The sequence below is a fragment of the Tinamus guttatus genome, unplaced genomic scaffold (assembly GCF_059628265.1).
Source record: "Tinamus guttatus ecotype Peru unplaced genomic scaffold, ASM5962826v1 Tinamus_guttatus_pri_ptg000052l, whole genome shotgun sequence".
Lineage (NCBI taxonomy): Eukaryota > Metazoa > Chordata > Aves > Tinamiformes > Tinamidae > Tinamus > Tinamus guttatus.
In genome coordinates, this window is record NW_028288586.1 from 5,154,666 (window position 1) to 5,170,658 (window position 15,993).

Consider the following 15,993-nt stretch of genomic DNA (forward strand, 5'->3'; position numbering starts at 1 on the left):
AAAATATTAAGGGAAAATATCTGGCCAGTAAAACTCCTAAGAGATAAAACTATGTTCTAGCTCAAGGCTGATTGGGTTGAAATAATTTCACAGGTCACTTTCTGTGGATTTGAGTGTCTCTGGACAAATTTTTCTTTGGTTACATTTGAAGGATTGTAGCGTTCTTGCTCTAATCTATGTGGAGAATGCTTGGTGTTGGAGAATGCCTTGCTCCCCCAGTATGAGAAGACTCAAATAGTCCACACACCATTGCCTCCAAGTTCCTCCGGCAACAGTGCTTAGAATGTCAAAAAGGGAATTAGGGCTTTCAGTAATTTTTTTTTTCCTATATTTTATTTTGTTTCAGAATACCTTCTGGTTTGGTTTGGGGGGCTCTTCAATATTTCTAATTCCTGCCATAATTTTTGCTGTAAAGCTCTCAAAATACTATCGTAGAATGGATACAGAGGATGTCTATGATGAGTAAGTACATACTCTAAAGTAAGCAAAATGGCAAGTAGAATATTTTTACTAGTATTGTATGTGAAGATTATATAATCCTTTAGTCTTCTGTGCTTTTGGATTAGAACTGCATGTTCTTGTGAAATGATGCAGGTTTGGGCTGGTGCCTGCCCTGTGCTTCATGCAGGTGGGCTTTGGTTAACACGTCCTGCCATGACTCTCTACAGTCCTGTACCCTTGCCAGCTCTGCCTTGGAGAAATTTGTTTCAGAATAAGGTCTTCAGAGTTTCATGTACAGCATTTATTTAAACATCTTCCAATGTGGAAGTGATTATCTTTGCCAAATTACCTATTGAAATGAATTGTGCATGCTTTGTAATCTTCTTGAATTAGTTATTTGCTTTCTTATTATCTTGTTTTTTTCCTAACCGGTCTTTCCGTTTTCAATTGCAGTTCCTCTGTCTCAGGGACTTGGCATTTTACTTTATGATAACTATTCTTACGTATTTTCCCTTGGTTTTGTTTTTACTACTTTCTTTTCTACACTTTATTTTTCTCATTGTTCAGTTTGCCTGCACAGTGAATTTCTCAAATTTCACACTATTCATTTTTCATTGCACATTCACAAGTCACTAGAGCAGAAGCAAGCATACACAGCTAAAATAAATATTCATGTGCTAGTGTCAAGTTAATTTCCTCTCCTTTCGTATATTTTTTTTATAGTTTTGAAACTATACTCATAAAGAAGTAAGATGTTTTTGCTGGTACATGTTACAATTATTAAAGTGGGAGGATTTAATTTTTTCAATGTAATTCTTACCTCAAAAGAGGTAACATTTTATTTCACCAGACTTTATATTGCAGTATACAGCTCAACAAGAATACCTTAATAATTACTTAAATTTTGGAGCATATTAAAATATAAAAATGTAAGATACAAATATATATTAAATATAAGATTATATTATAAACTCCTGAATGTTACAAAGAAAAATTATCATCTCATGTACAGACAGTTTATCTTTGCACATAGTACCATCATGCATATGTATGTCTTAGCCATGCTGTACATAGTGCATCCAATATTTAACATGCAAGTCTTTCTTGGTGCATTCATTTCATTACAGTATGGAAAATGGTAATAATGGTTATCATAAAGAACATTTCTATGGTATACACAATCCTGTTATTACAAGGTAAAGCAAGTTGGAAACTGCATGCCTTCATGTGTCCCTGCTTATATACTATATTAATCACTTACCTGATTTCTGCATGTTTCAAAGGGAATTGCATAATTCTCTCTTTTTTTGCATGGTTACTCACTATAGCAAATGCTGTGTGAATTATATTTTTAAAATATGCTTTACATTATGGCAGATACTGCAGTAATTTTCAGGCATTTCACAAAGGGATTGACAAAACTTGAACTGGCACAATGTGCCTTAAGTGGGCAAATTTATTAAAATATGATAGCAGCTGAAAGTGATTGGGTGGGATACATTTTTATTCCTAGATCCTTTTGTTTTTCTCTTTATAAACATAACCATGTTGGTCGGTGTATAATATATAATAAATATGCTTTTTTATCTCCTATCTAGAATAGATATAGGTACAACTTCATAAAGTCTGTTTTACTCAGATAACTCTTTTTATGCAATGCATAGAACACAAACTAAATTTTATAAAATCTTTAAAATTATAGTTAGTTGCTGTAGACATTCCACAAAATAAACACAACTTATAATTGCTTATTTACTCTGTCACCAGAACATCTGTGCTATGTATTGTAACATTTTAGATGGTGAGAACAGGTTTTGCTGTGCAAAAGGCAGACTGTGCAGGGTATAAAGAAAACATTAATTGAGAAAATAAGCTTTCTACAACTATAAAAGCAGTGTAAGAAGAAGTATGAAAGCAGAATGAGAATGTCAAGTTATGCCTGAAAGAGAGATCTGAATTGTTCATCTCCTGCTGTAAAACCTTAGCCAGCTGTGAGACTTCTTTTGCATCTTCAGTTTCCATAGGAATAATATAGGATGTTCTGAAACTTGCATTTTCTGGGTTTGCAAGATATACAGGTTCCCTAGGGACGGATCTAAGTCATGATTATAATCTATAACTCACTAGGAATTTATATAACTGAAAATATAGGTTGAATGTTAGCAGACAAGTGAGATGTCATTATTCTTTCAATAACAAGTGAAATAAAACCCCCCCAAAGTTTCTTAAGTTTTGCCAGATTTTTATGGCTGTATCAGTTGTACATTGTTTTACAGGTGTGGGTTTTTTTAACTTTTTTTTTTTTTACAGTAATTATCTTGCTGACCAAAGGTTGACTCCATATACAAGAAGTATTTGCATATAACTATTTTTAGTGATATTAGGTGTTCGTTATTGTGTCATGGTCCATATTGGGTTTCCCTAAATTAACCTACACAGTGTTTGACTCAAAACTAATCTCCGTTAGCACATCTAAGAATGCAGTTATAACAACTTTTGATATTTTGCATAAGAGGAAACTTGTCATTGTTCAGTCCTTTCTGATCTTTAACTCTTAATACCAATGTTGATGTTTTTGAGCTTTGTGGTATGTGTTTGTGGGGTTTTGTTTGTTTGTTTTTGACAATTCAGAGATTGATGACTAGTTTAACACAGCATTCCTGAATAAGCTAAAAATTAACATTTAAAAAAAAAAGTTAAAGGCCCACTAGTTCAGTCCTCACTTTCTTTTCCTAGATTTTATTAAAACTGTAGGAATAATGGAAGAATTCAGTTGAAGAAATGTTTCCGTATAAGTTAATGCAGACTATTTGAAAATCTGCTGATTATATTAAACACGTTGAGTTTCTTACTCCAGGATTCCCATAATAACAGAGTCTTATTATTCATTTTCAATTCAGCAAACTCTTTACTTCTGTGCTACCTCTGCTTTCTTAGCAAATAATGCTACAGATTATTTTAGATGCTTTAGGTGATATAGGTTTAAAAACTCACATTATGCATCCTGAGAGACTGAAAGCCTTTAAACAGACCTCTACAAACTGGTACTTCTGCAGGTGTATAGAAGTATCTGTATTATTTATCCTTTAAAATCTGCCAAATTATTTTGCTGGAAAGAGAAATAAATATCTCTTTTTATAAATATGAGAGAAACACAAATATGAAATTATCAGAGATATATATAAAATAACAGTTTGAGATATTTACACAAATATAAATGATACATTTAAATGATATAAAATATAGTCTCTTTTTTGTGTGAGCAAAATTGGAGACTCAATTAAATGGTTCAGTGGAAGTCAGTGATGTTGGCAATCCAAGCATCTGTTTCTGTCCTAAAACGATAGAAAACAGGAAAGATTGCTGGCAAAAACCATGAATCTATTTTCTTTTGTTCGAAAAACTTTTTATTAAATTGGTAAAATTTTGAAATCAGTTGGTGCTTAATGAGCTCTCTTGTGTTACGGTTATACAAAGTATTTCTATTCTGGCTGTGGACAGAAGAAAATTATACTCTGTGGTTTTGTTTTTCTTTTTATAGCTCTGTGGAACAGTGGTAGCAGATACTGGAAACATTAAGGGGTAAGCAGCGAACTTCTAAAGCTGATTCCAAATGTATTACTGCTTTACTACTTTTGAGAAAGCTGCTGTGTTTTCAGTAGCATGGATGTTGTAAATAAATTAAAACATGTTGAGCCGTAGTGATGTTCATATTGTGTGTGTATACTCCTGCATTCTGGTTAAATTACACTGTAATGCAATTCACAGTTACGTTACTGCTCGTCAAATTTTCCTGAATTGTTTTTGTGATTATTTCCAGGTTATAGAAATGAGGCTCAAGATTCATCTACAAGAATATATCATTATTCTTCCAAGTATATTGACATTTGCATTCATCTTCCAAACACTGAGCCACTTGTTTTATGTGACCTGTACTGTAAATCAGAAATACACTATTGAATGTTATGCCATAAGCTACTGTACAGAATATTTTGTGACCAAGGCACTGCCTCTTGAATACCACTGTTCAAGGCTTGAATTAAAATGGTTTTTTTTGTTTGTTTTTTTACTTTTTTACACTGGGCTTTCTATCTTACATCATAGTATATAATTTCATTAGGTTAACAGACTTTGCTTAGTTATATTCTGACAATTGGTTAAATTCTTAAACTGTTGGGATGTGTTAAATACAGTATATACATGTTTACATAAAAACACATTTTATATACAGAGACTTTTGTATATACATTTTTCTTAAAACTTAAGTGTTTAGTTAAGATTTTAATATTGTATAGTATACTTCACAAATGAATTTACCAGCATGATCAGTGTTGCTATTTGGTGCTCTTGAATGACCACTTTTGACTAAATTTTAAATGTAATGGGATCCACAGTGTCTCTTTGTGTCTCTGAAAAGTTCAGTTGCAGTTTTTTTTTCCTCTTTTTGAATTATTTAATATTTAGTGACTTGCAGTATAGACTATAGACCTAAATGGGTCTATTTGGAGAAGTTTGAAACCGTGTTTGGGTGGGAGGGTTGGGAGTGTGTATGATGCATAATACGGCAAAAAAAAAAAAAAAGCTAAGCTTTCTAGAGTTCAGTAGTACTCAAAAAGAGCATGAAAGATGTCATAATGTTGGTGATTATCAGAATGCTTTACATTGTGTTTCTTCTCTTTTCCTTCTTCACATCCAGTCCTATAATGTCCTTCCATAGATATCACTGTTAAGTTGTGGCTCTTTCAGCAGCTAGTCATTCTTTAACTTTAAAATGTGACTTTACATATCGAAATTAAAACATTTTTAGAAACTGTCTTTATATTCCTACTGTTTGAGTTACTTACTACCTTTTAGTAACATTACTGCTGTTGAATTAGTACCTTTTAGGCATACAGTTGTGTTGCTGAATTCGGTTAACAGTAGAATTTATCGAAAGGGCCACAAATGGGTCTATTACTAGCGTAATTGGGTATATTGAGCTAAAACTGCTTCTCTTCCTGTGCCAGTATTCTTAACTTTGTTTCCAGTAAGGTTTATTGGCTTAAAGTCGGGATAATCTGAAAATCATTGAAATTATTTTAAAGAAATGCTGAAAAGTGATACCAGTTTTTAATCTGGAATAACCTTATTTTTTCATTTTTAGGTCATAAATGGAAACATTTCTAACTGACAATATGTAGCATATGTGTATATATAATGTTCAGAACTGTAGATTTTTAAAAGTTTCTATTTTTAATTTGAGAAAATGTTCCCAGTTCATTTAAATAAAAAAGAACTTGGTTAACTAACTAACGATTGATTCACAATTGTTTTGTTTGTATAAAGGTTTGTCTCAGAGGGAGGCATTGCATTGCACTCAGTTAAGATCTTATCAGAATGAGAGTGCTTTTATCATAAAAGTTTCTGTGATTTTTTTTCCCTCCTTTCCTGTTTCATCTGAAGCACAGGCAGATGTTGGTGAGGACACAAACGCCAGATGGATGTGGGACAAACAGCTGTCAGTGACATGTTAACTGAAATACATAAGTGCACCAGAGCTCTTGAGTCCAAGCCTTTCTTTTTGTCCTTATCCTTGTAGTCTGCTTTGTTTCTGTAAGTGCCTGGTCTTCAGTGGCTAAAAGAAATGGAGTATTTCATAGAGATCTGAAACTGGGGTACAGCATTTTTTAAGCATTTTGAACTGTTAACAGAGGGGGACAAAGAGGGAAGAGACTAGGTCAGGCTGCTAGGAATGGTGGTTCTGGGTGGCTTCGTCTTTTACCAGGGGGATCACAAGCTGGCTGGGGAGCCAGAGCAGCAAAGAGCAATGCCTATTGTCAACTATTAGCTCAGCATTTTTTCTATGTTTTTTATTTGCTTCATTATAAATCTGTTAAATATTTTTGTTTTTTCTGGGAAGTCTTTATGTTTTGTTTAGTGTACATGTCAAGCAGCTAGATACACAATATGTTATTTTATTCTTGTACTTAGGACAGTTTTTAAGCTTAGGCTTTCTTTCATTCCATAGTTATTCGAGCAGACCAAACTAAAGGGACACTCCTTCACAAGCTGTTCAAGTCAGGCTGGGCGTAGATGTCTCTGTGAAAGAAGTTCCTAATGAGGTCTCATTAGCCAGAGGAGTTTTGTGGAGTGCAACACAACAGCTGGGGTTTCTCCTCAGTGCTGAGGGAGTTATGATTCTTCTTAGGTTTTTTTTTTTTGTCACTACAGAATTCTGCACTGAAATATTTTGGTGCTCTTGCCATTATTTTACTGCAGTTTTACAGCTCATTTTTTGCGAATAGGAAAATATAAGAAAAATGGGGAGAGAAGGTGCATTTCGGGTCTATTCCCCACTACCAAGACCCATGATATGCTTATTATTTTTTTTTGTCTTGCATAATTGGCTGAAAATAACCCACAGCGTGGCAATGATTACAAATTTCAAAACGTCTAGTTTGTTTAGGCCCATAAGATATTATGTTGCCACCTTTATTCCTTATCTTGTTCCTTCTCTTCATCCTTATTCCTTATCTTTATTCCTTCCTATCCTTTCAAGACGGCAAGTCTTAAAAATCTTACACAGCTCAAAGAATGTGCAGCTGGTTCTTCCAAGCTTTTCCATGTGTCCACACTGTATGTCAAATGCTGAAAAATGAAGTAGTGAAGCCACATCATTACTTTGCAAATCCACAGAAGACCAAGTCTATAAATCAGTTTTTATTAATAGAATGCAATTATAATGATCCAGATCTAGCTACATGGGCTTTTTTTGGCACTCTTACTTTGTTTACTTCAATATGGTATGACAGGTTGTGGCATGAAGATAGTTATAAAGGAACTGGAGATTGGAAAATATCTGTTAAAAATCAAATACGACATGTTCATCATAGATAGGAATGTGCTTTAGTTACACAACTATCATGCTGTATTTAAGTGGATTTACAAGATTTGTCTTGTTACTTTCTTGGGAGTTTACAGGTTATTTGACACTCCCTTGGGCTATAAATTATGGGCACATGTGTACTGAAGGGTGATTTATTATAAAAAAAATACATATATACACATCCCACCTTTAGCTGGAAAGAGGCTTCTTTGTGCACCAAGCCTTTAAATTGTGAGCAGCAAGCTACCTTCATTTTTTTCCAATCGTTTTGCTCAAGGATCTCAGCCCCTCTCACGATGAAGAGTGTTGCTCTTCTTTTCCTAGTAGTGATCTGTGGCATGGGAGGTTTTGGACAGAAGCTGAAACCAAAGAAAAGAAGCAACGGGGAAGAAATCAGCTTTCGGACTAAAGCCAAAGATGCTTGCACAATGAGCATGAGTGGTGATGAGGAGATGAAACTTAGAGTTGAATGCAAAAACCAAGGCAAGTCCTACTGGTGTGAATTCACCGGCAAACCATCAGTCTGTCGTCCTTTCAGAAAGAATCCGAAGATCTACTGGAACCAGATCGCCATGGAACTTAGGAAGCTCCCCCATGCTTGTGAAGCTACTCAAGTGCTGAAGGCCACCATGTGCCAAAAGGCTCCCCCAGATGCCGAGATGAAGCAAATAGCTGGTGGTGTGGAGCCGGAAGATACAGCAAACCAAGAGAAATCGTCAGCTTCTACGAAGGGAGTAGGGAAAAGCTCTGTAAAGAAGATGGGGAAACCGCCAGTATTACCTCTTATAAAACCAGCCCAACATGCTCAAGGGCCTGCAAACGAGACTGAAGCCATGAAACTGGCACGAGAGCACTGCTGGGAATCACTGCATGGATTCTGCTCCTACATTATTGGCATCTTTAGAGGTTAAGGATCTGCTTCAGGTAAAACTCCCCTTTGAAGTACAGCAGAAAATACCTAAGAATAATCTTGTAAGAGTAATGCTCTTTTGTTATTTTGTTCTTGGGGATCTCTCACGGGTTTTAAGAGGTTCTAGTTTCAAAGTTGCAAAGCCAGAACTGTAGCCTTTGCAAGTCTGAACATTGACATCTAATAGTTCAAGGGTCTCTGGCAGCCTCCTCTGAAGCCTTTAATATGTGCTGGGATGCTAGGCTTGTCACTTCTGTTAGTAGTAAACAGTGCCCTTCTGGAGATCACTTGTGTATTTCCTGTTTAGTGCCTATGCCTTAATCCCATGCTGTATCAGTCCTAACTGCTTCATTTGGGCTTATTTTCAAATTTCTGTCATTTTTTTTTCCATAAAATGGAATAAGTAAAAAAAAAAAAAAAATCAGATTGATCCTGCAGTTTAGAGAGTGCTACATTCAGAATTGAGGGAACAAAACTTATTCATCAAAACTGCTAATAATTGCCTGGTTTAATTCTAAGATGAGTTCATAAAATGCTTTTAGGAATGAATAGAGCAAACTGTTCAGACGTCTTAGTTTCTATGTGTATTTTGTAGAAGTGATAGGTGATCCCATGCAGACCCTTTATGGGGAAGTCTCAGTTTTTCAGCCAGGTTTTAAAAAGGCAAATCCCTCACAGAAGTAATCAGATTTTTACCTCCTGGCCTTTAGTTCCAGAGCCGGGAGCTGGCTGTCAAACCTCAAAAACTTTCAACAGAAATGGGGATATGTGCAGCATGAGCCAGCAAGTTAGTTTAAGCATTTAGCCAGTCAATGATTCTAATTGTGCTTAATACTGCAAAGTGACTAATTTTGTGTTTTGTTTTGTTTTGCAGAACAAAATTTTTACAGCTGAAGAGAGTTCCCTGCTGTAGTTTAATACTTTAGTCTAATTAATTTTGGTTTCAAAGTGAGTCGTCTCTATAAGCCTTGTAGCTGTTTTCCCTTTGCACCCCTAAAATGAACCTTTTCAACAGCCCTGAAAGATCCATGAAACTAGAATGACTGTACTGAAAGTATTATGATACACAAATTATTCCTAAATATTACATGCAACGCAACTGGGTTTATATAACCAAGGTTCCACTTTTACAAGTGCTATTCTTGAATAAGTTGTTCTTTGTGCAGGTTTGCTTTGATTTATTAGAGATACAAGCTGTAAATAATGCTACAGTTACTGCAAATAATAAAAATAAGAACTTTGAAAAAATACTCAGTGTGCTTTCCTAAAATTTTATTTAAAAGGTACTAGTTGTGTAAATATTTGATGCTTGTTTCTCAAGAGGTTGTTCGAAGTTGCAGATTTGAGTCATTACTACTTCAATGTTAACATGTTATGATGAATATTTTTCACTATTATCATTACACTTACACTATAATGGTAAGTTTCAGCAAAAAGCAAATGTAATGGAGAAATAAAAGATTACTTATAAAAAGACATTTATAAGCAGAACATAGCAGATGCATGACAGGTGAGCATTCATAGTGTTCAATAGTATTAATGATAATGATATTAAACCTTGTGTTTGGATTCAGTAAATATTCTGAAAGGTAACTCACATCTGTGTATTTATGAAATTACACATCACTTGCACAAATCTCATCAAACATTAAAAAAAATCCTAACAGCCTACTTTTAGTTTACAGTACATTTGTGTGTGTTGTAAATGGTAATTTGATTTATGTTGTTTTTGCCACATGACCCAGTAATACTCTGCATTTACTGTTAAGCAATGTGTTTCTGCAATGTGTAGTTGTACTTAAATATTTATCCAACTTTATGCATAGCTTAATAGTTCATAATAATGGCTTGATATCTCTCATTTCATAACCAGTAAGTCCAGATCTTGACTGTCCTGTGGCTAAGCTGTGCCTGTACCAAACTAAACTGTACTAAACCTTGAAATAATTTTCTGTCTCCAAATCTCTTGAAATATTAAGTGGAAAGGAATGGCAAATAATGTGAGATGCTGTAAAATAATACGGGATAGAAGCTTGTATATACAAGGCAGTTGTCTAATTTGAATTTTGATAAAATGCAAGCTTGAGACAGTGTACTTCTTGTCAGGCAATGCCATTTTTGTCAGTGTGGTTAATCCTTATTTGTAGTTTCAGATACCCTTCCTAGCTCTTGTAAAGGGAAAAAGAGTACATCTATTCGCTTTTTGTCATAGAAATGAATATAACTCTTTTGTGATTTTTCAAGTGGTTTTAATGTGTGCAAGTAATATTTGGGAACTATTTGGAAATACAAAAGGAAAATGAGATATTTATGATTTTTTAAAATATTTTTAAGGTCCTCCTTCCTTTTATGATGTAAAATCCTTACTTTGCACTAGTTTCCATTACAGCAATAATGACTTTAAAGAGGCGGCAGTGTGTCTGTCACGTCAAAGTCACTACACAAAGAGCAGGGGAAATAGCAAGGCTTCATGAGCGCATTGAAGTAAAATTTTTCTCCTTGTGTCCTCTTCTCTCGATACAATTGAATGCAGAAGGCAGCAAAGCAAAATTGTCGGACACTGTGTAGGACTCAGTGCTGTGGTTTAAAATATATGGCCAGCATTGATCTTACTTATTGGATGACTATGTCATGAATACTTGCTAGTACATGGTTGTGCATTTCAGTACAGCAGAGCTGCTGCTGGGGAGTTACGTCATGCAGAATGACTACCTTAGGCTTTACTGGTGAAGTAGGACCTGGAAATCGAATATCCTTGCATCAAAGGCCAAGTTTCATGAATTGCTTTGTGTAAATTCGCCAGGACCTCAAATACATATTTAAGCTTTAAGTTTTACAAGAAGCTGAGGGTGTTTTGGTACCAGGGTACCAAATTTGGTACATATCTTGGGTTATGTTGGATCAAGCAACTGTGTGCACCTTTGTCAAGTCAGTTAACTGATAATGGCCTTGCTTTCAAAGATTTAGAAATTGTTAACGGAAATAACCCACCTTACTATAACAGCATAGTGAATGCATCAGCTGCATTAATACTTACTTGTGCTTAGTATTTACAATGTTCAGTCATATTTCAGCTACCATTTTGGTATGAAAGTGCTATTCATTCATGAAAGGATGGATTGAGAAGTGTTTGTGGTGAGTTTAGTGTGGTTTTTAAGTACTCAATGAATGAATGAAACCTGTTACATGTTTTAGGTTAACCTGTTAGTTCCCATGTAATGCCTAAAGAAGTCCACTAAAGTGGAGATGCAATTTGTGTTTTATTTTCTTGACAGAGGAACCACGCACTAAATTGTTTGTCGTGGTTTCTGAAATAAGGAAGGCACTTGACACCCAAACCTGTCTCTTCTCTTGCCAATTCAGTATGATTTCAGGCAGTCCACTTGTCTCAAGATCCTCATATTTACATTCTTACAGAGGCAGCATGACTGCTTGCTACTTTGACAAGGTAAGCCCTAAAGAAAAAGCAAAGCAAAATGCCTTTAGAGAACCTCTGTGTAGCAGGGTAGGTATTTAACATGCCTCCCAATACCTATGAGGTTGTTGAGAAGGTGGAGCTGTGCACTTCACTGACTTGCATGAAAGAGAGTAAGAGATGATGGTAATAAAGTGATATAGTTGCCTCCTTTTTGGGTGCTTTTTATTTAGACTGCGTTTTGTGTTCTTGATTTTTCAGTACGTGTCATAATTGAGCATGGTATGAATTTAAGGCAAAAATGTCTCAGAAAAATAAAAGGAGAGAGGAATACTAAAATATCTTGTGATCTCCTATTGCTATCCTTGCTTCTTAATGGTTTCTGCATTTTTACATTTTGTTTCTCCTGTGTTTACTTTTTCCAATTACTGTTTTGAGTCTTTGGCTTTTTCCTTGCTGCTTCCGTCAGTGCCAGGACAGGACATTGGAGTTCTCATGCATAGTAGTCAGACATACTGAAAGACTATTTATTTCATTATTGTGTTTTGTGTACAAGTTTGCTGCATAAATATGAGGCAGGAGGCCAGTTACTGAATTTTCAGAATAGCTGTATTACAGTGTGTGCAGACCAAGGAAAAAAAAAATGAAGCTGCTGCCTGAGTTATAGCGGAAGGTTTGGATTTCCCCTCCAACCTCATTCCTTAACATGTTGTAAAAGTATTTGTGTACCCGACTGCTGGCCGCGTGTGTTCGTGCTACATTGCGCTCCCGGGCCTTACAATGTCTCTAGTCAGGAAAGAAAACAGAGGCGCCCTTTTAGGTCCACTGGCTGACAAGCTAAAGGTGCCACACATAAACTGGTGCTAGGGCTGCCATCTGTAAAAAAATTAATGTGTAAATTACAGATTTTGTTACCACCTTTATTTGACTTAGCAGTCAAACGATGCATGATGAGGCCTCTCCTCAAACGTGCTTGTGATAAAATGAAAAGCTCACATAGGAAAGGAGGACTGGAGGCTCCCTGCTGGAAGAAATGCTTAGGAAATGCAGGTGAGTTTTCCAGAGGCACTGAGCTTCTCCCCTCTCTTGAGGAATTAAGAAATTTAATGTGGGTATCTGCAAACACAGGGAGGGGTATCTGATCCCCACATGATTGCACAGGAGATAGGATCAATGTCAGAACTGGGCCTCCTCATCTACCACAATAAAATAGCGTTATCTGAGAAGGCCATGTCGTGACTATTGCATGTCTCCAGCAGCATGAATGAAGCTGAAGCTCTGATGTTTGAGTGAGGCGCCTCTTTGTTCAGGGGAAATGTCATTAGGCCCCCCAGAGGGTCAGCTGCCATGTTAGCCACCTGGATGTGGGGCACCATGCAGCCCAGCCATGGGAGCTGCACTTGGCTGTGTATGATGCCGTATGGCCCACTGCAGTGCTCGGGAGGGGGTTCTGCCCATGTCTGGGCTGTTTCGCAGGGTCTGGCTGTGATGAGGCAGCATAAAATGCTGCTTCTCCCAAAAACTGGGGGGGGGGGAGGGGGGGGGAGGAAATGCCACCATCTTGTGCTTGCCTCCATCTTGTGGAGACTGTCTGCCTCTGTGCCCACCGAGGAGCTTTGGAGGGGGCGGCGTCACATCGCAGGCTGCGCTGGCACTGGGAGGCAAGTCAAGACGCACTGCGTGGCCTTTCATGACGTGCTGGTGAACTTGGGCTGCATGTTTGCCCAGGAGAGCACCTCCTGGGGTGGGCTGTGTATGTCAGGGCAGCAAATCTGTCTTCTCCTGCCACTTGCTTCAAGTAGTTTAATCTCCTGTGACTCATCCATTCCTGCCTTTCCTCATCAGAAGGAAGTTTCAAGGATTGTTGAAATCTCTTTGTAGAAATCCCCATAGCATCTGCCAGAACAGTAAGCTGCTTCAGGAGGTTAGAAATTATTTTTTCAAATCACTCCATTCATTTTGCTAAAAAGCCTCATGACCAGGGAGAAAAAGAAAGGTCCACTGTGTACATATGAAGAACACCTCAATAATCCTGGCAAGAGCATTGCCTGTAGCCACCTGCTTTCCCCTGCATGCTGGGGCCTGAAATCATTTTAATGGGCATTAATACAAGAAGTTTGCTTCAAACTGATCACACTGCTTTTACTTTGGAGATCTTTTTGGCACAGGGTTGGGCAATGACTAAAAGAAATCAGCAACTCTATGTTTCTTCAGCTTAGGTACACTATAAAGCTTAGAGCGCTGTGCATTTCACCTCGGCGGAATAAACTCTTGTAGTTTTGCTGCTGTTAAAACCAGTAGTTATGCATATTAGAAACAATGATGAAAATCTGCACTGCAGACTCCATCGCTTTCTTAGGTACTGCTGCATATAATTTTATCTGCATGCATATTTGTTTGCATCTCATTAATTCTTCAACTGTAAATCTGTCATGCTACGCATTATAGATTATTATATACACACAGTGTGTCCCGTGAATACAGACTTGCTTATGTGTGCCAGATTTAATGTAAATCTCCCACCTGAATGCAACACTGTTTCTCTGGTCTAGTTGTGTTTATATTTAATTAAAATCATTACTCTTCGGTCCCTTCTGTCCATTACCTCAAATATGTTGATTTGAGGTGAGGGGGAGAGAAGCAGAGCTGATAAGGAGTGCAAAGTAAATAACAATATTTAAAACATAGTCTGTATTTTTGTATAAAAAAAGCTCTGTACAAGTAATCAGGAATTGGTCTGAGGTGGGTAGGTGTACAGAGTACATATTGATGAGTTAACAGAAAAGGTACCTCGGGAAAGCCAAGACTTCACTGATTATTTCATAACTAAACTTCACAGGTAGCTACATGAGGAAAACACAGTAATGAAAAGGTTTGTTTTTAACTTGGTAGTCGTTCTGTTTTTATGCCACCTTTGAAATGAATTCCCCTTTTGAAATGATTTTATGCTGGTACTCGAATGAAGGAAACCCATCTGATGCACTACATCTCACTCCTTTACATAGGGGCAGCCAGAAAGCTATTTTGTTCTATGTACTTTGCTTTAATCGGCAGCTTGTACTAGTTTAGAGCAGCTTTGGAATTTTTACTGATGCTAAAAGGGAGGACACACTAGGATCTCTTTGGGCTCAATTATATTTAAGAAGCTTTAAAGTACTGTTTTACAAAGGAATTGCTTAGCTCCATGTATTTTGAAGTCTGAGGTCAGAACATAACTAGAGCTGGGGTCTGACTTAAGGAAAGACTTTACCAAAGCAGCAGAAAAGCCAGTTTCACCATGTGTGTGCTGTACACTTACAGTAATTGTGGGTAGATGCATTAAAAGATGCAGCTTTCAGGCCCTTTCCCAGCCAGAGCAAGAGCTAACCAGGATATAGGGTCCTTTCCATCATCCTATGGGAGAAAAGCCCCAAATCCGTAGAAAGCTTGAAGAAGGATGTAGATTTGATATTCATATACAGCCATTTAGTAAGAAATAAAATTAAACATCAATAAAATGTGTGTATTTTATGTGATAATAACTTAGAAAAATGGTAATTTAAATGAGAATTAGAATTGTAATGCCACAGTGTTGACAATGGTGTTCTGAAGTAATTAAGAATTACTGCACTACTTTTCATCTATTTTCAGAAAATAGTTTTATTTCAGTCCATCTGGACAGGGTTGAGTTCCTCTAGGAATATCCTAAATATTTGGAATATTGCTGTTCCTCTGCAAACCTGTAAAATAAGTATTAATATTGTGTTTAGTTCTTGGTCGTTGATAATCTCCACGTGGAGGAGCTGTAGAGTTAAAAATGATCCAAGGTGAAACAGCGTTAACTTCTGAAAGAGCAGTAGAATCAGAGGCATCACTGCTGTCCATCACCTGAGCAACCTTCATGTCTGTCTTGGGTTCTTAGCGATGTGCTGCCTTACACTTTGCTAACAGTTACAAGTCTCACTAGAATTTGGAAAATGTGGTTCAAGAAGCCTTTGTTAACTGCTTCTATTTGCTGTGTGTCGGCATGCTGGTATCCAGATAAACACATGAAAACAGGCAAGTAAGATTTGTCCATTCCTGTTATCCTTTCCCTGTGCCTTCAGGGAGACATATGCCAGAAGTGAAAATGATAGAAGCTACCAACCCACATAGTAGCTGTGAAATGCAGACATTTATAGTCCTTGTTTTGACTTGCTGAGCTTTTAGCAGGGCTTTTCAGAGCCCTTTCCAGATGTGACCTTGAGCCTTACAAACCTAGTGCATGTAAGGGATGTTAACACTATGCTTTAAAAAATATGGAGATTAAGATTTGTGCCTGATGCTGTCAGTGCATTGGGCAGTCTCTGGTGGCCAGTGTGAGGTACAGCTTGTCCTAGCCCA

At 36.9% G+C, this 15,993-nt stretch overlaps 2 protein-coding genes across 2 annotated transcripts in view; both read left to right on the forward strand.

Annotated features, from left to right (window-relative positions):
* The window catches only part of PROM1 (prominin 1), a 49,863-nt gene extending 44,132 nt beyond the window's left edge, over positions 1–5,731 (forward strand). Inside the window, exons 24-27 of the mRNA XM_088539986.1 lie at positions 347–462; positions 1,569–1,637; positions 3,983–4,023; positions 4,262–5,731. Of these exons, the coding sequence (XP_088396112.1) occupies positions 347–462; positions 1,569–1,637; positions 3,983–4,001 (204 nt within the window). The 3' untranslated portion in view covers positions 4,002–4,023; positions 4,262–5,731. The remainder of the gene's footprint in view (positions 1–346; positions 463–1,568; positions 1,638–3,982; positions 4,024–4,261) is intronic.
* Positions 5,732–7,559: 1,828 nt separating this feature from the next.
* FGFBP2 (fibroblast growth factor binding protein 2) lies at positions 7,560–8,270 on the forward strand. Its single transcript, XM_010227916.2, has one exon. It carries the CDS (start codon positions 7,603–7,605, stop codon positions 8,215–8,217), a length of 615 nt encoding a protein of 204 aa, XP_010226218.2. The 5' UTR covers positions 7,560–7,602; the 3' UTR covers positions 8,218–8,270.
* The last annotated feature ends 7,723 nt before the right edge of the window (positions 8,271–15,993 follow it).

Excerpts from the sequence above, each read along its gene's own strand:
- FGFBP2 (XM_010227916.2), top strand. The coding sequence starts at position 7,603 with ATGAAGAGTGTTGCTCTTCTTTTCCTAGTAGTGATCTGTGGCATGGGA.